Raw genomic sequence first — 22,454 nt, 5'->3', positions numbered from 1 at the left:
AACAGTGACAACAGAGGGGTCTTCATGGTCCTGACTCGGGTAGGAGGGTGGTGAAGACATGCACACACACCATAGCAGCAACTCCATCGTAACCAACAGAACTTTACTCATATGCTGACTCCGGACCCATCGCTCGTCCGTCCGTCTGTTCATTCACTCATCCAGACAAGGTCAGTTAAGTGCCTAGTAGGTACTATGGAGGTGGCGAGGCAGAGTCAGATGGACCTTCGAAGAAGTTCTGTCCCTGGTACCACCTGTTAGTCATGGGAACCTGGGAAAATCCTTTCCTCACCCCAAGTTTTCTCGCCTGAATCACATCCTTTTCCAGGGAGCCAACAGATGGTATCATCTCTCCCACCTGCATGGTATCATCTCTCCCACCTGCTACCTCGCTTTAAAAAGCTAAATGGTGCCAGTCAGACTTGGGACAGGATTAAAGTGGTACCAACCCACTTAAAAAGTAGTAGAACAGGCTCTGAGGCCTCTCCACCCTTCCTGCCAAGGACTTCCCAGACCAGGCTCAGGGATGCTTTGCTATAAGCACAGAACTTGGGGGCCTGGAGAGACAAGAGAGGCCTTGGGCTTCCCTCAATTTCCAAAGGCTGGAAACATGGCAACTGTCAGAATTGGGAGAGATCTGTTGAAAGTATAAAGGATCTCCCCTGTAAATTGGGAAACAACGTATGGTTCTATTTGCCCTGCAATGGTATACGGATGGTAGGTATTTCTTTCTTTCTTTTTTAAAAGATTTTATTTATTTATTTTGACAGAGAGAGACATAGCAAGAGAGGGAGCACAAGCAGGGGGAGCGAGAGAGGGAGAAGCAGGCTCTCCGCTGAACACAGGCGCCATCTTCCCTCCCCCTCCCCCATTGCCCCTCCAGCCAGCGTGAACCCCTGTCCCCTTCACTGCAGTTGGAAAGGTCCTAGAAAGGACCACTCTAATAGGCCAAACGAGCCCCCTTCTTTTTTTTTTTTTTTTTTTAAGATTTTATTTATTTATTTATTTGAGAGAGAGAGAATGAGAGAGAGCACATGAGAGGGGGGAGGGCCAGAGGGAGAAGCAGACTCCCTGCCGAGCAGGGAGCCTGATGCGGGACTCGATCCAGGGACTCCAGGATCATGACCTGAGCCCAAGGCAGTCGCTTAACCAACTGAGCCACCCAGGCGCCCCAAACGAGCCCCCTTCTGTCTGAATCCAGCCACACTGGCCACCTTCCATTTGCTTCCCCCTGCTCTGGGGCCTGCTCCCTCAGCTTGGAATGCCCTTTCTGTCCCCCTCCTTTCTAGTTGTTCACCCTCATCATAAATGTGCTCTCTCAGAGAAACTTCCCTGACACCTAAGACAAGAGCAGGCCCCTGGCAGACGCTCCCAGGGTACCTGGTGCGTTTCCCTCCCAGCGCTCACACAGCTGGGCTTTTGTGTCAGAACCCCCCCCCCCAGGGGGGTGTGCAGGGTGGGTGTGAACTACTGTTAGCTTTGCACCTGCGTGCTCAGCACAATGCCTGGGGCACGGGGCTCGGCAAGCAGAGCTCAGCTCGGCCCCCTTGAGGTGGGGGGCAAAGTCATCAAGAGCCAGGTGTCTAGGTATACAACCTTGCTCTGCTTCTTATTAACTATGGGACTCGGGGTTAGCCTCTCTGTGTCCCAGCTGCCTCATCTGAAAACGGAACTCGTCAAAGAGCTGTCATAAAAATGAAAGTAGGTAATACCTGTAAAGCCTACCAGACGTTGCTGGCCACACAGTCATATTCTAGAAACATTAACCTTTATTACGTCATGCAAGACTCATGTGTGTAGGTTGGGGGCTGACTCCCTTGATCACCCACCGGCACTCGGCAAAGCGGCTGCCTGAGCAACTACCAAGTGTCCACTTCACTCCTGTCCCAGTGGGGTACACTCCCCTGACAGCTTCCAATTTGCTTTTCATGGATCCGTTCAACTGTGACCTCCTCCTGTCCTGGCGGGGCTAGTCACTCCCTCCTCGGGCTCACACTGCGCCTTGGACGTGGGTATTCATTCATTCATGCTTGCATTCATTCAGGAGACACAGACCGAGCGCCGACTTGTGCCAACTCCAAGCGGGGCACTCATGGCTTGTCTGAGGCAGGTGCCTGGCTTCACCACCGGCCCGTGGTTCCCCCCGGGGCGGAGCCTGTATTGAGTCCCCGCTGCCTGGCACAGAGGACGTACCTTGTCTAGGTCCAGCTTGCACAGGAGGACTGGGGATTGGGGCACGTCTGCGCCCTCGGCCGCCCCGGCAGGCCTGCTCACCTCTCGGATGACCTGCGGAGAGGATGCACAGCCGTGAGCAGGTGGGCAGGGGTACCGTAGAGGCAGAAGAAGAACGGGGTCTGTGCCGTCAAGGCCATCGAGCAGCGGGGCTGAGATCCCTGGGCAGTGGGAATGGGTTGATGTGGCCTCCTGCACATCGGGGTTTGAACAGGCTTTCCCCTTGAATTGAAAAGAGAGGGGGCTGGGGAACAAGAGGCATGGCTTCTAGACCGGGCTCCGTTGCTAATCAATTGTGCAGTCTTGTGAAAGCCACTTTCCTCCTCTGGGCCTTAGTTTCCCTGTCTGTCACATGCGGATAATACTGTCCTCTGTTTACGTCCTTGGGTTGCCTGAGGACCAGTGAGATCATGGGTGTGAAGGGCCACATGACCCAGGACCCCCCGCACAAGCACGAGGGACTGGCTCCCGTGACAGTGTGGAACCTTGGCAACAGCCTGCAGGCAGCCGGGGGCTACCCCCTCCATTTCAAAGGTGTGGACATGGAGATTCCAGGGCACTCACTCACATTGCAGAAGCATCCAGACCATGAAATAATGGCGGCCGTCACCTGTTGCTCACCCATCTGCGGTTTTACATGGATTATCCTGTTGTATTAACACAGTGGCCTCAAGGGGCAGAGACAACTGGGATCCCCACATCACAGAAGAGAATGATGGGGCTCCGAGAAGCGAAGCCGTGGTTGCCTGCCCTGAATCTCTGGGCTAATGACCTCCCCGTATCGGGATATCAACACAGTCTCTAGTCCAGGCTTGACTCCAGTCTCAGTCTCCAGTCTAGGGCTCCTTCTTCTGGCCCCCCTGGCCCCTGGAGGGCAGAGGCTCCCCCACCAGGCAGGTTCTCTCCCTTCTTTCCCCCCCTGAGACAAAGATAATGAGCAGCACTAAACCTCCCAGGGGGAGAGCTGGTTATCACAGGAAGGAAGGGAGGATGGGGAGGGAGGGAGGTGTCTGGTTTCTTTGTCCCAGCAGGAGGATCACAGGATGAGGGAGAAAGGTGCCAGAGGGGAAGCTGGCCAGGGTGCAGGGACATGGCGGCCTGAAGTAAGGGACTGGGGATGGTGGCTCCACCACCAGGACACAGTGATCACTCACAGTTACTGAGTACTTACTGTCTGGCAGCTCTATATTAAATGCTCTCTAGAATCTTTACAAGAACCATTTTACGGAAGAGGAAACTGAGGCACAGATAGGCAAAGTCATTTGAAGATCACATAGCCAGTAAGTGCCATTTAGGCCTGGGACCTGAACTCAAGTCTGTGTGCCACCAAAGTCCTCCCTTGTCATCACTGTGCCACCCTGCCTATGGCCTTTGGAGTAGATTTCCTTGGCAACTTCTACTCTTGGCCCTGACAACTTAGTTGGGTGACTTTTGGCAAGTCACAGAAGATTCCTAGGCCTCAGTTTCCTCATCTGTAAAATGGGAACGATAATAGTCCCATTGCAAAGAGTAAATGAGGTCAAGTATGTAACGCTGTTAGCACAATGCATGGCACAAAATACGCGCTCAGTACACAGTAACTAATTGTTCTACAGTCCGAGGCAAGATGTGAAAGCTGGGCCACAGGTGGTTGTTCCGAGGATACACATGTCACCTAAGACAGGAAGGATTTCCTCTTTTTAATTTTTTTTAAAGGTTTAGCTCATCTAATGATAAAATGTGTTTCCTTCAAAGATGTTAAGCTCCGCATTCCAGGAGGTATACATATGCAGGCTAGACAAGCCCACAGTGAGGGTGTTAGAGGATTCAAATCACTAGAAAGAAGGCATTACTTCAGCCTGAGGTCTGTCTCCTGGAGATGTCTGAAGCCCACTTCCACATGTCAGCCCTAGCCATGCACAGGGTTCTGATCGCCACCCCTCCTTGAGCAAGGCCTGTTCTTCCAGGGACGGGAGCCCACCTGGCTGAAAGCTGGACCTGGGGAAGGGGGGAAGGAAGGGCAGGTGCCACGTACCTTCAGCCACTCCTCGGCTTGCTCCCGGCTCTGCAGTGCCAGCACCAAGACCTCGGTAGCCCCCTGGGAGAAGCGCAGCTCATGCCTCTTGTGCCGGCTGTCCTTGGGCACGTAGGTGACGCTGCAGACATCCAGCGCCAGCCTCAGATGCGGCTGCCGGTCCTTGGAGCTTTTGTAACACTGGACAGGAAGGGAAGGGCTCACCCTTCTGGACTGGAGGGCAGAGGAGGGAGATGCCCTCACACAAAGACTTGGGGGAGCTCGACCTACGCCCTCCCCACCCCTAGCCCAGCTGTGGGCACTGCATGAAGATAGGGGCTGTGGCTATTCACCCCAGAGAAAAGAAGCCTGGAAGCGGGGCATATTTGGACAACCTTCAGATCTCAAGGGCTACCGAGGGGCCCCAGGGGCACAGCCACCTATTAGGAAGAGGCAGATTTTAGCACAATACTAGGAAGACCATTCTAGTCTAAAGAACCAGAGAAGAAACAGGCTGGCTTGGAAGGAAGCCAGCTCCCTGCTACTAATGTGCTACCTAGCAGGAATGTGGGAGAGAGAATCCTAGCAGAGGTGGAGGGCTGGGCTTGGGAAGTCAGTAGTTTATCAATAAGGACCCCCTCACTTCCCAGTTCTTATTATGAAGCCAGCATTACCTTGGTACCAGAACCTGACAATGACATTACAAAAAAGGAAAATGATAGGTTAATCTCAACATGGTGGCAAAGCCCTCAAAAAACCACTAGCAAATAGAATCTAGACACATATAAAAGCATACTGTATCAAGACGTAATAGGGTTTATTCTAGGATTGCAAGAATGCATTAGCCTTCAAAAACCAACCCTATAATTCATCATATTAATGGAAAATAAGGAGAAAAGCCACATCTCAATAGAAACAGAAAAGGCATTTGGTAAATTCTCCACCGGTTTGTAATATAAACTCTTAGCAAACTAGAGAAATAGATGGAAACTTCCTTAATGTGATAATAAGGAACTTCTACAAACCACCCACAGCAAACATCAGCCTTAATAGTGAATTATTGCAACTTTCCCTTTGAGCTTTGGACTTAGACAAGGACGCCTGCTCTCACCACTTCTATTTACATTGTATTGGAGATCCTAACCAATGCAATATTTCAAGAAAAAAATGGCATAAGGAGTGGGAAGAAATAAGTCATGACCTTTGGACTGGTTCTGGCCTGGGGTGAGCTTTTCACTGCTCCAGGATGAGAAAAAATCATGTTTCAAGTGGATATATGTTGGATAAGACTTCTCAATGGATTTTGGGGTAAAGAACCAATAATTTTTTTCTGAAATTATGTCTGTATTCCTACTCTGGAATTAAAGGTATATTTTCTTTTATGAAATGATGGCGATGAGAGATGGCAAATTAAAAAAAAAACTAAGAAAGCAAGTTCCATAGTAAGTGCTGCGTGGGCTCAGTTTTAGAAAAGGCAAATGAATGGAAATGAGAGTGGAAACATGGATATTAAAACTTAACAGTAGGGGCGCCTGGGTGGCTCATTTGTTAAGCGTTGCCTTCAGCTCCCATCATGATCCCGGGGTCCTGGGATCGAGCCCCGCATTGGGCTCCCTGCTCAGCGGGAAGCCTGCCTCTCCCTCTCCCACTCCCCCTGCTTGTGTTCCCTCTCTCGCTGTCTCTCTCTGTCAAATAAATAAATAAAATCTTTAAAAAAAAAACAAAACTTAACAGTGGTTAGCTCTTGGTCGATGGGATTTTAGGTGGATTTAAAAGTCATTTTCATTATGTTTTTCTCTAGTTTTATATATAAACACATTTAGTTGCATTATGAAAACAATAAACATTGTTTTAAACTGATAAAAGTTCATTCCTGGAGAAACAAAAACTTGGTAAAGTCTATATCAGGTCTTTGAGTATGTGTGTGTGTGTGTGTGTGTGTGTGTGTGTGTTCATTCTGTTCCAGTGGGAGAGCCCTGATCTCAGAAGCACTGAGCCTCTGTGCACAAAGCAAGCCCAGAGGAACAGAGGCAGACATGCCTGCACACACACACACACACGTACACGCACACACACACACGGACACACACACACACACGTAAGTCCATGTGAGGCCTAGAGGCACACTTCCGCAGCCACTCACCAGGAGCTGGTCCTCCTTGATGACGGTCAGCTGCTTGGCCCACTGCCCGAAGCGCTTTTTCCGTAGCAGGAAGGCACATATCCTGCTGTCCCTCACCAGGTGCATGGAGGCCTCCTCCGAGGGCCACTGGTGCGTGGGCTGTGGCCCTTTCCCTTCCTCCTCCTCCTCATCATAGGACTCGTAGGAGCTGCTCATTGGGTCAGAGTCATTGTCTGTGGGAGCCACGGGAAAGGGCCCGTTACTGTGTCCTCGCCTGGGAGGCACCTTCTTACCCTTCTGCAGGTGTCCTTACCCTGGGATTCGAGGACCAGGAGGGGGTGGGCATGAGGTGTGACCATGGTGATCTCTACACCCCCACACGGGCACAGTGTTGTGTAGATTTACCGGTGGCTTTGCGACCTCGGTGACTTCACTTCTCAGAGCTTCAGTTTTCTTATCAGTAAAATGGTCACAATCAATGACATTATCTACCTCATCAGGTTCTTAGGATCAGGGACTGTAGAGCGTTTAGCCCAGTGTCTGGCACTTGGTGAGTACTCCACTAACATCAGCTACTGTCATACCCCATCATCTCCGTGCCTTAGTCTCAGGTGACAGCACCCAGCAAATCCCCACTTTATACAGAAGGCAACTGGAGGCTCAAAGAGAACAAATGCCTCATTCAAAGTCAGTCATCAAGGGTCAGGGCAATGGCTAGATCCCAGCTCCCAACTCCCATGCCTTTCCACTGACCCCAGGGTCATGAGTACAAGGGCTTGGGGCCTCTGTGGCAACCCAGAGGGGCTGGTATGCATGTGCATGCCAATGGTCAGGTCAAAGCCTTCTCTCTGAGGACAGGACCATTCTGAACAGCTTCTCGGTACTTACAGGAGTTCTTTAGGTCCCCATTCATCCTGGTTGTGGGGTAGCTGCTGTCTGCATCCTCGTAGTAGCCATCCATGATGGAGTGGGCTGGGCTGCAGCCATCTGTGGGGTTGGTAGAAGGAGCGGCACCTCGGAGAAAGACAGGCAGACTGCAGGGGCCATGGCTGGGGAAGACCCCAGACAACATGCCCCTCCTTGGGGAAGAGAGAGTGCAGCTCCCTGGCCAGGGTGAGGGGCCTCTTCTCTGCATGTCATCTGCTCCAGCTTCCCACAAGCTCTCTGTGTTTCTGTCACCAGGAGCTGCCCTGTTGGGCCTGTCACACCTCCAGGGCTGTGTTCATGCTATTCCATGTGCTCTCTTAGCTTCTGCTAGAGAACTTCTACTTATCCTTTAATACCCAGCTCAAAGATCTTTTTTTTTAAAGATTTTATTTATTTATTTATTTGAGAGAGAGAAAGAGATAGAGAGAGAGAGCATGAGAGGGGGGAGGGTCAGAGGGAGAAGCAGACTCCCTGCTGAGCAGGGAGCCCGATGCGGGACTTGATCCCAGGACTCCAGGATCGTGACCTGAGCCGAAGGCAGTCGCTTAACCAACTGAGCCACCCAGGCGCCCGGCCCAGCTCAAAGATCTTTCTTTTTTTTTTTTTTTTTTTAAAGATTTTTTATTTATTTATCTGACAGAGAGAGACACAGCGAGAGAGAGAACACAAGCAGGGGGAGTGGGAGAGGGAGAAGCAGGCTCCCCGCAGAGCAGGGAGCCCGATGCGGGACTCGATCCCAGGACCCTGGGATCATGACCTGAGCCGAAGGCAGTCGCTTAACCAACTGAGCCACCCAGGCACCCTCAAAGATCTTTCTTCTGACCTTCTCAGACAGAGCATAGTCAGCTCCTCCTCAGTGATCCCACAGCGGTGGGATGGTGGTGGTGGTGGTGTGTGTGTGTGTGTGTGTGTGTGTGTGTCTTGGTCACAGCCCTCGTCCCTATACTGCAAGGAGTGGTGCTCCAGCTGCCTGGGCTCAGCCCCCCTCATCTTCTGCCACTTCAGTCCTTCTGCTCCCTTCCTGATGCGTATGCTCCCTCTTGTGATGGAGATTCTCCTAAACTTCTGTGACTACGGGGAGGACCTGGACTAGAGGAGTTAATGGAATAGCTCCTACAATAGTGAACACGACAGCTCCCTGCATGGAATGTTCCCAGCACACTCCCACTCAGGGGCCGCACAGTGCAGGGGTGTGGGGGCTGCTTTCTGAAACTGTATTCTGCATCAGAATTACTGGGGGTCTCTTTACAATGCAGATCCCCGGACTGTCTCCCTAGAGATTCTGATTCACCAGTGTGGGTGTGGGCTGAGCTGAGGAATTTGCATTTAAAAAAAACCTGTTTAACAGGACATTAAAAAACATGTACAAATGGAAACTATATGGAACGCCAAGAAATTGGATTTTTTTTTAAACAACTAAGGTTATTTTGACGCAGATGGCCCCTGGGGCACACTCTGAAGGTCAGTGGGTTAAGGGCATGTGCTTTGGGTTTGACCAGATTTGAGGTGAAATCTGTCACCACCATTTATTGGCCATAAAAGCCCCCAGTTTCTCTGCATTTCATGGTCTTCACCTACGGTGACGGGAGCAGTTCCCACCTCGGACGAGTGATACAATGCATATAAGCTCTTGGCACAGTGCCTGGCACATAGAATGTGCTGAACAGATGCCAGATGTCATTATTACTACCATCTCCTTTGATTCCTACAAAGCAGGGAGGTAGGTATGGGCCCCATTTTACAGACGGGAGCCCTGCAGCCGTAGACCGTTTGCTAGGGTCAGAACCTGCATGGGAACTGAGGTTGTCAGCTCAGGGAATAGATGCACATCCCTCTTCCAGGAAGACTTCCTTCATGCAGTCCAACTGGCTCTCGTACCACACTGTTCTTCAAAGTGCTGCTCTGGGCTCCCAGCCGCTGCCATCCATCTGTTTCCTGAGGACGGCAGCACTGAAATTCCCAGCGACTGGGATACCAAGTGCTGTCTCCCAAGTGAGGAGCAGAGCCTGCCCTTCCCAGCAGGTCCTCTGAGGCCTCAGATGCCGGTAATATCCTGTGAGATGGATGGGTGGAGCGGGGGTGGGGGGGCAGGGGTGCGATGGGGAAGAGGGAGGGGACACCCGGGGCAGCGCTCTTGAATACCTGGCTGGGCTGGTCACTGTGTAAGAGGAAGGATGTTCCCCGACGGGCTTGGCACCCTCTCCCTGGTCCAGCCCCCTGGCCCTTCCTGAGGCCCGCCCTTCCCTCCTGGCCCAGGATCCCCGCGGCCCCATGGGAGAGGAGTGTGAGCTCCCTGGGGAGGTAGAACAGTTTCACCCAGCCGAGGGGTTTGACCTGGGATTCAGGGCTCAGCAGCACTTTGTCCTCACCTTCCTCTCCTGTCCTCAAGTGGATAAAATAGAACAAAGTCAGCTGCTTCACATCCAAACAGCTGCTTACAGCAACACAGACCGCAAGACTTTCAAGGCTGAAGAGAGCCACCGATCACCTGGTCCAACCCCACCATTTCACTTTGTTTTCACTAGTTGGTTAATCCTAAAAATAATATACCACAGTAGCCCAAGGAGGAAAAAAACCCAAATGTCCATCAACTGACTGAACAAAATGTGGTCTATCCACACAATGGACGATGACGTGGCCCTAAGAAGGAGAGGAGTACTGATTCATGCAGTGATACGGGTTAACCTTGAAAACGTTATACTAAGGGAAATAAGCCAGACACCAGAGGCCACACATTGTATGGTTCTATTTATGTGAAATATTCAGAATTGGCCAATCCATAGAGACAGAAAGGAGATTGGTGGTTGCCAGAGGCTCAGGGGAAAAGGGGAATGAGAGTGACTGCTTAATGGGTATGCGCTTTCCCCCTTGAGTGATGAAAATGTCTGGAAACTGGGTAGAGCCGATGGCTGCCCAACACGGTGAGTGTACTAAATGTCCCTGATTGGGCACTTTAAAGTGGTTGAAATGGTCCATTTTATGTTATGTATATTTTATTACAATAAAAAAAAAGTATGACCATGGTGATAAGCACAATCAGTATAAGAGTATGAATGGGAAAATATTATGTTCCCTTCACCCAGATTTCTACAGGGAAATACTGTTCCTGGTTTCTTGCATATCCTAGAAAAATTGCTAAAATGAATGCATGAGTGTGTGTATACCGTATTAAGGAACAAATGGAATCATATAATAGGCAGTATTCTGTGTTCGAGGTTTTTATCAACGAAGGTATCTTGGAATTCATTTCTGATCAGCACAGACAGAACTATTTCATTTATTTTTTGGCAGTTGGAAAATACTCCACTGTGCTACTGAATGAGAGTAGAGCACCACATAAACATTATCTTATAAAAGTTCAACTACAAATGCTGGGTCACCCAAAAACCATAATATAGTTTCTTGTGTGTGATGTTAAGTTCCTATATCCAAGCCAGTGACTTATCTGATCCTCAAAAAAACGGCCAGTTGTTTCAGTGCTGGAGGGAACCATGGAAAGAGGAGTCCAAATCCAGAGACTCTCCTTTGTGGCCAAGTTAAGAGATTTGAATTCCCTGGGGTGCCCACAATAGGAAGACCTTTTGATTTTGGCCATGTGCTTTTTTTACCCCACACGTTCACTTTATAACTTACTTCTCCTCTCAGGTGTGGCCAGGCTGAAGTACAAACCAGTTCACCGGGTCTACCGAGGAGGAGCACGTGGGGGAGCACCAGCTTCAGTGGCCGTCTGTGTACCTCTGTCCCCGCACATTTATATGCATGTATCCAGCCCCTTCTTATTTTCAGAGTAGGGAAGGGGATTGTCCAAGACCGCACAGAACTGGGGCTGGAACCAAGCCCCTGATCCCTGGGGCTAGGCCCACTGGCCTCCCCAGGCCTTCATTAGAGAGGCCAGGGGCTCAGGCAGCTTCTCCCCAGGATGTGGGCAGGGCTGGGCAGGTGCCGGGCTTGGGGCTCCAGCCCTAGAGAGACACACGGGAGCTTTAGGAGAGGAGTCCCCCCGGGGGGACCAGAACTTACTGTGGGAGCTGATGTACTCAGGGGACTTGCCCGGGCCCAGGGGAAGGGCCTCTTCATAGTAGTCCTCGGGCGGAGGCCTTTGGGGAAGCGGTGGAGGCAGGTCAGCTGCCTGAAGGGGGACAAAGGAGGCAGATAAGACCAAGAAGGCCAGGAGAGCAGAGGGAGCCGGTGGGGTGACGGCAAGGAGGCTGGGGCGGAGAGAGGCAGGAGCCCCGAGGAGGCGGGATGCATGTTCTGAAGGTGAAGCCGGAACTTCTGACAGGGTGGCAGAAGGCAGAGGTGGGAACCCTGAGAGTTTGCTTGGTCCTCTACTTCTTGCCCAACTTATTTCAGCATCAGGGCTTCTCCGTAAGATCTAAAAGTTTTGTGGAGTGCCACATAGGCGTAGTCAGGCTTTTGATTAAGTAAGCGCATGCAAAGTGATCAAAACTACTGTGAGTTCTGCAATGCTCTGCAACCACATCTACACAGCTGTGAGGAACAGCAAGGCAAGTACACGGAAGACACGTTACTTAGTGAGGCAGCACGGCCTCGTGGCTAAGAGCTTAGGCTCTGGGGCCAGGGCACCCCTGCTTCACCGGGATTAAGCTCTGTCACTTATGAGCTGTGGGCACTGACATGTCGCTTATGCTAAGTCTCATTTCCTCACCTGTGAAATGGGGATAACAATGGTGCCAACCTCATTCAGTTATTGTGAGCATGTTAAAGGACGTAGTAAGGGGTCAACAGTTGGTACCATTGGATGGTGATGATGATAGTGAATTATGCAGTTGACAGTGTTTGATGTGATTATGGGCCCTTTGCCTTAATTCCGTGGATGAAGGCTGGGAACCCTAGATATGATCCAAACCTTTATTTTGTAAGTGAAAAACAGGCTCAGAAAGGGGAGGTGATTTGTTTAAGACCACATGGCAGCAGGAGGAGGGCAGAGGCCACCAAGCGCTGGTCCGGAGCTTTCCTCACACTCCACGTTTATTATGGCAATCAGAAGTTGGGGTGGGGAACGTCCTTTGTGCCTGAACTGACAGATCAGTTCACCACATTATCCCTGCTCAGCGTGGGCGCAGTGAGCACATAATGAGTCACTGAAATGTTCTCACAACCTGTTTCTCCCCTTAGAACAGGGTCCTGCACAGGCAGGAGGGACCCAAGCATTGGGGGGAGAGCTTCACTGGCCACTTCAGAGGGACAGAGGGCCGGACGGTGTGGGAACCCAGGCCATGACTCACGTGTCTCAGAGACGGGCTCTTGGCTGGCTCAGGGCTGGCTCCTTTGCAGGGCTCCCCGTCATCCTCTGGCATGTCCCGGAGGTCGCTCAGGTCACAGTCTACCGAGGGGCAGGCCATTGGGGCAGAGCAAGCCAGGGATGAGCACGGTAGCATGGGAAGAAGCCTGGATCTGGGGTCAGGAGGCCTCTACCACCTCCTTCGTTAGAAACCCTGGGCAAGCGACTTCATCACTCTGAGACTTGGTCTTCTCTGTAAACCGGTCCCAATAATCCCTGGCCTTGTCTGTCTGCCAGGGTTATCAAGAGGGCCAAATGAGATATCTCGTGTGGTGCTTTGGAGATTTTCAAGAAGTGGGTTATGAAGGCACCGGGTCTTCCGTCAGTCTCTCCATCCCTGAAACTTTCACCTGACCCGCAGCTTTCTTGAAGCAGAATAGTGCTGTCTTCCCTCGGGATGGATCAGGGGGCGCACACACCCTGCCCGCCTCCCGGTGCGCCTGCCCCCACGCCCACGATGCCCCCCCGCAGCTCCCCTCTCTGCTGGGGCGCAGGATGGCTCAACCCAGGGGTCAGGCGGCCACCACCAGTGGATGTGAGCAGCAGGAGAGACAGCACCTTCTTTGGCCTGCACCGTTCCTCCCTACCTTTCCTCAAATCCTGGGGATGACTTCCTGTCACCATACAGATTTTGACTAGACTTTCAGAGCTGGCAGGGCCCAGAGAGGTCAAGGGACCTGCCCAACGTGACTCAGTGTTGCAACGCTAGAGCCAGGCCCCCACACAATCTGAGGACCCTTCCGGAGACTGGGGCAGTGGGCCTGCACACTCAGGGAGGGGACAGCTCCCAGCTGGGGTTGGGAGAGGGTGCCTTACCGAACTCTTCAAAGAGGGACTCCACGAAGCTGGGCCCGGAGTGGAGGTCCGCTGTGTTCACATACAGGTAGGAGACTTCTTTGGCTGTGAGGAGAGGGGGAGCATGTCGGCAGTGAGGAGGAAGGGGGGGTCTGCTGGTGCCCACTCTGACGACAGCCGGGTCTCCCCCCCCGCCACTGGGACTCAAGCCCACTCAGGACACGGCACCGTTGACAAAGCATGTGCACATCCTAAATAAGCTCCCTGGTTTTCAAGCTTTGTTCTGATTTTTACATCGTTCCTGAGCATCTCCTTTTCCAAGTGGAAGGATGCTCAGAGCCCAGTATAGAAAACAGAACAGGTAAGGTGCTCGGGGACGGCCAGGGGACAGGGCCGAGCACGGGTGGCAAACTGCCCCCTACTACCCTCCCACGGTCCTGTGAGGGCTGCTGATGACATCGGCCTGTTTTGTCACTGGAAGTGAGGCTCCGAGAGTCACCCGGCGGGGACGCCCCCGCCCCCCATCTCTCAGACGCCCGCAACACTGCGGGACACAGGGCGGCCCGTCTGAGTTTACTGCGCGCTGGGCTGACCTGGGGTGTCGAGAAAAGGCGGGAGTGGACGGGGAGGCCCTGCTGCCGAACGGACGGGGGGCAGAGGGGCTGTGGGGCTGGTGGGGGGGCGTGTGCGGCGTGCGTGCCGCGTGTGAGGGGGTGGGGCGTGGGAGCGGTGTGCTGTGCGTCCTGGTCGCGTGAGCACCGTGCACGAGTGTGGGGTGTGCGTGTGGGTGGGTGTGGCAGCTGTGGACATGGCTTTAGTGGGCCGCAGATGGAGGGGGACGAAGAGCCCGGCCAGGGTGGAGAACGACAAAGGGGACGAGGACGCCGGCCAGGCCATGGACGTGTGTGGTGCCCACGCTGTGAGGCTCCGGCCTCCGTGCGCCGCAGGCCCTGGGGAGTTCCTGAAGGTTCTTGAGGAGCTGGGGGCGGAGTGCCGATGGCTGACCTGGGAGGGGCTGCAGGCTCTGCAGGATGGAGGCCACAGCCATCTTCTTCTCCAGGGCAGTGTCACTGAGGTACTCATGGTCCAGGAGGCTGAGCAGCCCCGTGAGCTCAGGGAGCAGCTGCTCGAGCGCTGAGGAGGAAGCACAGCGGGCCCGGGGTCAGGATCCGGCCCCGCCCCCACCCGCCAGAGGCCAGGGCAGCACGGTGGCGGGTGGGGGGGGGTGGGGGGGGGGGGGGGTGGTAAGGCCCGGTGCAACACGGAGACCTCAGCAGCCCTCCCACAGCTGTCCCAGGGCTGGCCACCCGCTCCTGAGGGAGAGCCCTGCTCAGTTAGCCATGACGTTCCTCTGGGCCTCCCCACTCTGCCTCAGACGTCATATGGCCTTGGCCTGAGGACGGACACCCCGGGCTTCAGCCTGGCAACTCTGAGCCCAGGCAGCCTGAGCAGAGGCTCTTAGGCCTGCCTTTGTCCCAGCATGCCCTCGGCTGTCCAGGTCCAGGGGTCCTTTCCCACCGCAGCTCGAGGCTCAGTGCAGGTCCCAGGCTGGAGCCCCCCGCCATCCAGGACACAGGCAGGAAGGGAGCCTTCCTGTCCCATCAGTTCATACACTTCAATCTCTGGAACCTTCTGTTTCCGGTGCCTTGGTGGGAGCCAAACTAAACATTAACCCTTCCTACCCCAGGCCCCAAACCGTTATCACCAGTCTTCCATGCTTTACCAGCATTTTCCAAACTTGAGTGTGTAGAGGAATTACCTAGGGATCTCATCGAAATGCAGAGGCTGGCTCAGGTCTGGGGAGGGACCTGAGATTCTGCATTTCCAGTGAGCTCCCGGGTGATGATGATCCCGCTGGTTGAGACCACACGGGAGTTGCAAAACCCTACAGCACATGGTCTTTTAAAGACTGGAGCATGCCACAGCCATGAGGTCATTGATGTGTCCCTGTCCCAAACAGTAACTTGGGACTTGGTTCGCCTTAGACCAGCTTTGTTACAGTAGTAGTATTATCCTGCTTTGTGACTTGCTAGTCACTTGTGCAGAATACTAAAAGCTAACCATGTCAAATGATTCTTGTGAGCTTTGCTAAGCCCTTCATACTTACAATCTCATTTAAATATACTACCAAGCATTTTATGGCTCAGAGTGGTTAAGTAACTCCTCCAGGGTCACACAGTCAGTGAAGCCTCGACTGGCCCTGGATCCCTCACTCACTAGATTGCCTTGCAGTACTTTATACAACCCCACCAACAAGTTTTGAGATAGGTCCCATGTTCACACCTATTTTTTAGAGGAAGAAACCAAGGCTCAGAGAAGAGAAGTGCTTTGCTTGCAATCACACAGAGGCCACAGAAGAGCCAGGCCTTTGGCTTATAGTCTCTGGACTCCCAGCGCCATGTGCTTCTCTCCACCCTGGGCCCTCCTAAGGAAACAACCAGACTCCGACTTATAGTTACAAGGTCTGTGTGTGGTAGAGGGGCTGTAACATTGTGCATAAGAGAACCAGCCCTGGAGCCAGACTGCGTAGGTTCACGTTCACGCTCCATTCATTAATTGCGGGACCTTCGAAAGTTACTTAGCCTATGACTCAGTTTCCACCTCTATACAGGGGGTCATAATAACACCTGCCTTAGAGGGTTGCTGTGAAGATTAATTAGGTCATGCATGAGAAGTGCCTTTCCCCAAACAGAGTAAACGCTCACCCCAAGTCAGCTGTTGCGACTCTCATTGTATTTACCTTGCTGATCTGTGCTGTGCGAGTCTCCAGGAGTGTCTGCTCCCACAGCAGACTGTGAGGCTCTAGACAGGGTAGACGGCCCTTGGAATCTCAACTTCCTTCGCATCTAGTCTGGGGCCTGCTCAGTGCTGGTGCTCCATATGTATTTGATGAGAGAGGGCATGAGCAGATGACCACGCCAGGACTTTTAAAAAAATAGAATCGTATGTACAGACAGTGGCACTTGTTGGAAAAAATGTGATGTGGCCGTCTCTCTGTGGCATTCCATCATCACCTGAAATCTGTGGGACATGAGCTAAAGGCTGATCCCATCAGCTACCACCTCATGAGCTCTCTCTGCTGTTGGGCACTGAGATAGGGGCTGTGTATGCCCCGCCTCATCTGTGAGCAGGTCCTGCTGGGATACCTGTGTTCCAGAAGAGGACTGAGGCCGAGGGAGGCTGTGGGATGTTTGCACAGCGTGAAAGAGGTGGAGCCAGGCTAATTCCACATTTGTGTGATTCCTAGAGCTGCCAAGTCGCACAATGCCAGGGGGCGCGACTCACCTCACAGCCCAAGTGCAAGGGACCTGGAGGCCCTGCTGCCTCCACAGCCCCAGCCCTGGCAATGCCACCTGAGCAAGGCTTCTGGGTGGGTAAATTTCCCTCCTTGAAGTAGGAAACCGCTTAAAATCATAAAAGCATCTTAGGTAAATTTTAGCTGTTGCAAAGGAAATCTTTATAAATGGAATCACAAACCTCTCCGGCACCCTCACCGGATACACTGAAAGTCAGTAACTCAGTTCTAAGATACTGACTGAGCCCTAATTATGTGCCACTCAGGGGATTAGAAAATGAGTAAGATATTGTTTCAGTGGGTATGCTCCCTCCCTCTCTGTCTCTGTCTCTCTGTCTCTCTCTCACACATACCACACACACACAGACCCGTAATAACTCACGAGGGAGGCCATGGTAAATGCTATTGGGAAGGCACCGCAGGGGACCATGGGAGCTTTCTTGTGGCCTGCAGCCATGGTTTCTATTTGAAAATTCATGACATTGCTCTGGTATCATGTGGGAATGTCAAGGCTATGGGGTACAGTGACTTTTATCCCTCTGAAACTTTTTGGCTTTGGGATTCCTTTGCACATTAGAAAATTATCAAGGACTCCACACAACTTTTGTTTTATGGGGATCATAGTTATCAATATTAACAATTAAAGCTGAGAAAATTTTAAACCACAAGAACACACAGGCACGTATCCCATTGGCCTTCAGAGCTACTGTGTCATCATGCGACATAACCTCTGGAAAACTCCACCGTAAACATAGAAAGAACGGGAGTGAAAGAAGGCATATTGGGTCTGAGTACTATATAATAGTTTTGACCTTGTGGACTCCCAGGAAGCATCCCCAACCACACCTTTCGGAGAATCGCCGTCCTTCAATGAATGACCTGGGATTGCTAGGTCTTGTCCCTGTGTCCATTCCTCCTTCCTTCTCTCCCCACCTCCCTCCCACCCTGTCTGTCTCTCATTTCGCTCTGAGGTCCCAAAGATTTATTCTTGCTGTTATCAGTCAGTGCTTATGCCGGCAGCATTCCTGCTTCTAAAAGCTCTCCTGCTTCTAATTTGAGGTTTGTTGCAATTGTTTCTAAAGTAAGAACAGTTAGGTTCTGAGTGAGTTCTCCGCATTGACAGACGGGAGTCTTAACACCCAAGCTTTGTTAACAACTCTATTTTTTCCCTGATTGTTAACAGGATTCCTAACATGGGACCCTGACTTCTAAGTGTTTTTGTTGAATGGAGATGTGATCACAAAAGTCCAAACAGAGCAAAGAAGAAAGAGGGGACCAAGTGAACCTGGGAGAAGCAGGTGTCCATGGCAGCATCTCTGGCCTGGAAGGACCCGGCAGTCAGCAGGTAGCCAAGGGGGAGTCCCACAGCATTTCCAAAGTTGGTTAGCGAAGGGAGCGTGAGCCACAGGGGACTTCTCAGCAAGTGGGCGAGAACCCTTCCCCAGGGCGGAGCAGTGACTGTGTGCTGGGCAATTAGGGTGTACCCTCTCATTTCAGGCTCATAAACTGCACAGGAGGGATGTAGTGTTGTGCTCTGTGTCCCATGAGGGAGGGAATGGAGGCTCAGAAAAGTGACGCCACCCAGCTGGTAAATGGTAAGGCCAGGCCTTGAGCCCAGGTCTGACTTCACAGTGTACACCCTGTGCCAGAATCTTCCATCAGAAAACATGGTTTCAGAGCAGTGGAGGCCAGGCTGGGGCAGGGAGGAGGCAAGTAGCCCCTCAAAACCCTCCTGCTGGGGGCTCTGGGCCATGACTTCATCAGGGCTCCTGACCTGGGGTCCCTGCACCAGATGGGTGGAAGGCTCTTATTGGGGGGCTAAAATTCTTGCTCAGTGGGTCTCTCTGCACTGGGACTGTTTGTGAACTTCAGAGCCCTAACAGTAAAGATCCAGAGAAGGAAAACAAGTGGCTCAGAGCATCTACCTGACTTAACAGCAGGATCTCATCCCAGAGGGCCCCTTATACCTCACGGTACAAGAAGGCTTTCAGCCGGTGCTCGGCTCTTCAAAGGCAGTACCTTTGAGCTCTCCCCCCAAAAGCTGGCTTTCAGGGGCAATGAATGTGGCAATGCCTTCCGTGGCAGCTTCGTCTTTAATGCCAGAGAACTGAAACCACAGGGTTTTAAATGATCGCAGAATTTAATCTGGAGAGAAATCGTATGTGTATAGTGCATATGGCAAGGTGGTTCTGCCAGGCCTCAGACAGACCGCCAGGACAGCAGCCTCAAATTTTAGCAAGAATAAGATTCTCCCAGTGGGGGTTGTTGGAAAGGCCGATTCCTGGACCTCCTACCCGGGCCTTCTGATTCCATAGACCCTCTACTGAGACCCAAGAAACTGCATTTTATTTTTTATTTAAAAGATTTTATTTATTTGCCAGAGAGAGAGAGAGCACAAGCAGAGGGAGTGGCAGGCAGAGGGAGAAGCAGGGAACCTGATGTAGGGCTCGATCCCAGGACCCTGAGATCATGACCTGAGCCGAAGGCAGATGCTTAACCGACTGAGCCACCCAGGCGCCCCAGAAGCTGCATTTTAGTAAGTACTCCAGGTGATTCCAAGGTTCAACCTTTGAAAGCTACTCCGCCAGAAAACCCACACTATAAGGCACGTCTGTGAACATAAGGAATGTGGGAAGACCTTTCTCGTTTGCTCACAAGTTATCATTAGACCTCACCTTTGAAAGAACTGCAAGTCCAGGTGGGAATAAGAGCTCCCACAGATTATAAATAGCCGGAGCCTGGAAGCTTGCTGCGAAGAGCACAGTGCTTGGGTCCTTGGGGTCAGACCCGTCGCACTGCAGTTCTCGAGCCTTCTGAGCTGTAGCAAGATGGCATGCTGGAGAGCTCTGCACCCTGGCTTTCTGGTCTGTCACGTGAGAGCGAGGGGAGGCCAGCCCCGATGAGGCAGAGCGAGGCAGCCATGTCTGCGAAGCACTCGGTCCTCGGGGCCTGGAGCCTGCGCTCCCTCAGTCAGGGCCGTGGTACCGTGAGGGCTGCTATCTCCTGATCCTCCTCGGAACTGCGCCGACTCCCGAGCACCGCTCAGGTACTGTTTGGCGACAGATCTGCCGTAGTTTCGCAACAAGCTCCATGAGGACAGGGACCATGTCTCAGTCATTGTAACTGTCCGATAAGCATTTATTTAGTGAACATGGTATTTTGATGACCTAGTCCAACCTTCTCATTTTAAAGACATGAGAAGTGGAGGTCCAAGAGCTCCTCTGACTTAGCTATAGTCACACAACCAGTTGAAAATCCAAGTCCCTAGCATTAAATTCACACAAAGCTTGCTACTTAGCAGAGTCATCAAAGAGTGGCCAAGAGAACAGGCTGTGCACCATCTGGCCCCTCCTCGCTCGGCCGGTTTCCAGCTGTGGCCCTGGTGAAATTTCCTAACTCGTCCAAGCTTCTGGACCGTGGGGGTAATCACAGTAACTGCTTCACACGGTGATTGTAAAGATGAAAGGAAGCCACGCAGAGGGGGCTCAGTGCACTGGACAGGTGCCTCGCCATTCACGTGTGACCTCCAGAGAGTTTCGGGTGCTGGGGCACAAGGAAGGGCAGGGAGGGGGTGTCTGGGGCCACGGGGACTCTGCAAGCCTCACCACATTGACAGTTCATAGATCTGGGCCTGACACTGAGCTTAGGGTAGCTATGGCAGTAGAAGGTGGCGTAGCCCCTTTCCTCAGGGGGCTCATATCCCAAGGACCCCCCCCCATACCACATGAGGGGACATCTTTCAGTTGGAGGGGAAACCTGTCCCTGCTGTCCCCAGTCGGGAAGGATTTCCTTCACCAATTCCGAACCCGCCCCCTCCCACCTTCACTCCTGGTCCAGGTCCTGTCTGCTTTCTGAGGACAGACTGGGGCATTGGGACAGCATTATCTTTTATGTCTAAAGTTTATTTAGAACCACAAATACATTTCATTGATCTTGTTTGGTTTAGCTGAGCCTTAGGGAGGTACAGTGAATTCCAGTGAGGGAAAAAAAAAAACACAGGAAGAAATGGTTTAATCACTGTTTATGAAACTTCAATCTTTCCCTAAGTGGGACAGACAGGCTCGGAAACCCAAGATGGGTGATAATTGTTCTTTGGGATGCAAAAAGTTTGCCAAATAAAATTAGAAACCTATTTTAAAATATATTTAAGATTAGACCACTAACTGCTTACTTGTTACCGGTGAATACCCAACGAAGACGAAGATCAGTTTTCTCTCTGCTCCTCCACCCTCCCCACTTAATTTAAATCAAAATGAGATGGCACGGAGCAGAAAATAAGCCACAGGCAAAAAGCACTATTACTTGCTCCCAGGACTGCATACCCCCATGCAGCATGAATGAAGCTTTCAAGCCAAAGTTCTTTATCATAGCCGGTATGGGTTCTAGCTGGATTTATTTAGAGATCTCAAAGGTAGAGTCTAATTTCCATAACAAAAGAGAAGTGAATAATTAACCTTCTGCAAACCACAGGAATAATAACCCCTGTTTTGGCACCTACCTGGTCAGCCTAGTGGGCGCCCTGACTTGTGATCTCATTCCTGGGCAACTTCCAGACTTTGGAGTTTACGAAAATGCTTGGAAATAGCTTGCAAGTTACAATGTCATTAAATGCAAAGCAGTGGGAGGAAATACAGTTTCTCTTTCCCCCATCTCCTTATTTGACAAGCCTCTTTAGGACAAAGATAACTCATCCTTCTTTGTTTTCAAAGTCAGAGAATATGCAACAAGCATGATTCAAGAATGGAAAATAGGAAAGTTGTCAGTATGTGGTGCTTACAAAGGGCTTACATGTTTTGTTTGTTTGTTTACTCAAATTTTCTTTCTCATTTTCCAAACAGCAAAATAACCCAATTTCCAGCCCATAAAGGCTCCTGAGCTGGAAAAAGTGCCAATGTGTTACTTTAAAAATTTCTGATCATGATTTGAGAGATGACTTTCTGTATCCTGTGCTTTAACAAGCTAGCACATTAATGAGGTATGATCCCATTGGGAGGGTGGAGAGGCAAGGCATCCTGGAAAGGAAAGCAGTCCACTTAGCAGGTATGACCTCAATGTTTGGGTGGGGGGGCGGGTAGGGAAGGAAGAGGAACCCTTTCCTGTGGCCCTCCAACTCTGCAGACCCTTCCAGAGAGACTTCCTGCCAGGCTGCCTTCATGCTTCTTTCCTCAGCCTCTTAACCCAGGGCCTTTGCATATGCTGTTCCTTCTGCTTGTCAGAACTCCCTTCTCCTGCCAACCAGTGATGCCCTCTTCAGCTCTCTGCTCACTCATGACTGCCTCAGGGAAGTTTCCCCTGTCTTATCCATCACATCTGTCCCCCTATTTTACACATCACTCTCCCTGTGGTATGTGCCCTGGTGAAATGTTACATTTAACGATGCATTTCTTCAATTAAGATCAACTTCCCCCACTTGAGCCTGAACTCGAGGGCAGGAATAGCACCAGCTTTTGTTAGTACCTGACACAGCGTACATGCTTAAGTTATTTGTGGAATGAATGAATTCTTGAGGCAAACTTAAGAGTTGATAGTCTAGTAGCTAGTTAATGTGATTTAAAAACCATGTCTATAATAGTGGATCAGCATCGTAAAAAGATGCTTAAAAAAAGAAAAAAAAATGTAACAATAGTCCGGGGGAACAGAGGAAGCAGAAGTCCAATTTCCGACTTGGCTAAGGTCCCCAAGCCCTATTTGGTTGAGCTTGTATCCCTCGTGTGAATACGGCTGCCAACAAATTCAGTGATGCACATTTTGTAGTTGGTGGGTTTTAATCCTAACATAGAAATTG

At 51.5% G+C, this 22,454-nt stretch overlaps 1 protein-coding gene across 1 annotated transcript in view; it reads right to left on the bottom strand.

Moving 5' to 3' along the window:
* The window catches only part of LOC118006813 (actin filament-associated protein 1-like 1), a 62,664-nt gene that overhangs the window by 21,922 nt on the left and 18,288 nt on the right, over positions 1 to 22,454 (bottom strand). The window contains exons 2-9 of the mRNA XM_034999614.1: positions 14,380 to 14,508; positions 13,396 to 13,479; positions 12,524 to 12,621; positions 11,295 to 11,403; positions 7,236 to 7,361; positions 6,369 to 6,580; positions 4,247 to 4,426; positions 2,194 to 2,286 (exon numbers count right to left, since the gene is read on the bottom strand). Coding sequence (XP_034855505.1) covers positions 2,194 to 2,286; positions 4,247 to 4,426; positions 6,369 to 6,580; positions 7,236 to 7,361; positions 11,295 to 11,403; positions 12,524 to 12,621; positions 13,396 to 13,479; positions 14,380 to 14,508 — 1,031 coding nt within the window. The remainder of the gene's footprint in view (positions 1 to 2,193; positions 2,287 to 4,246; positions 4,427 to 6,368; positions 6,581 to 7,235; positions 7,362 to 11,294; positions 11,404 to 12,523; positions 12,622 to 13,395; positions 13,480 to 14,379; positions 14,509 to 22,454) is intronic.

The sequence above is a fragment of the Mirounga leonina genome, unplaced genomic scaffold (assembly GCF_011800145.1).
Source record: "Mirounga leonina isolate KUSES-001 unplaced genomic scaffold, KU_Mleo_1.0 Mir_99, whole genome shotgun sequence".
In the NCBI taxonomy this organism is placed as follows: domain Eukaryota; kingdom Metazoa; phylum Chordata; class Mammalia; order Carnivora; family Phocidae; genus Mirounga; species Mirounga leonina.
This window is presented reverse-complemented; position numbering and strand designations above follow the sequence as displayed.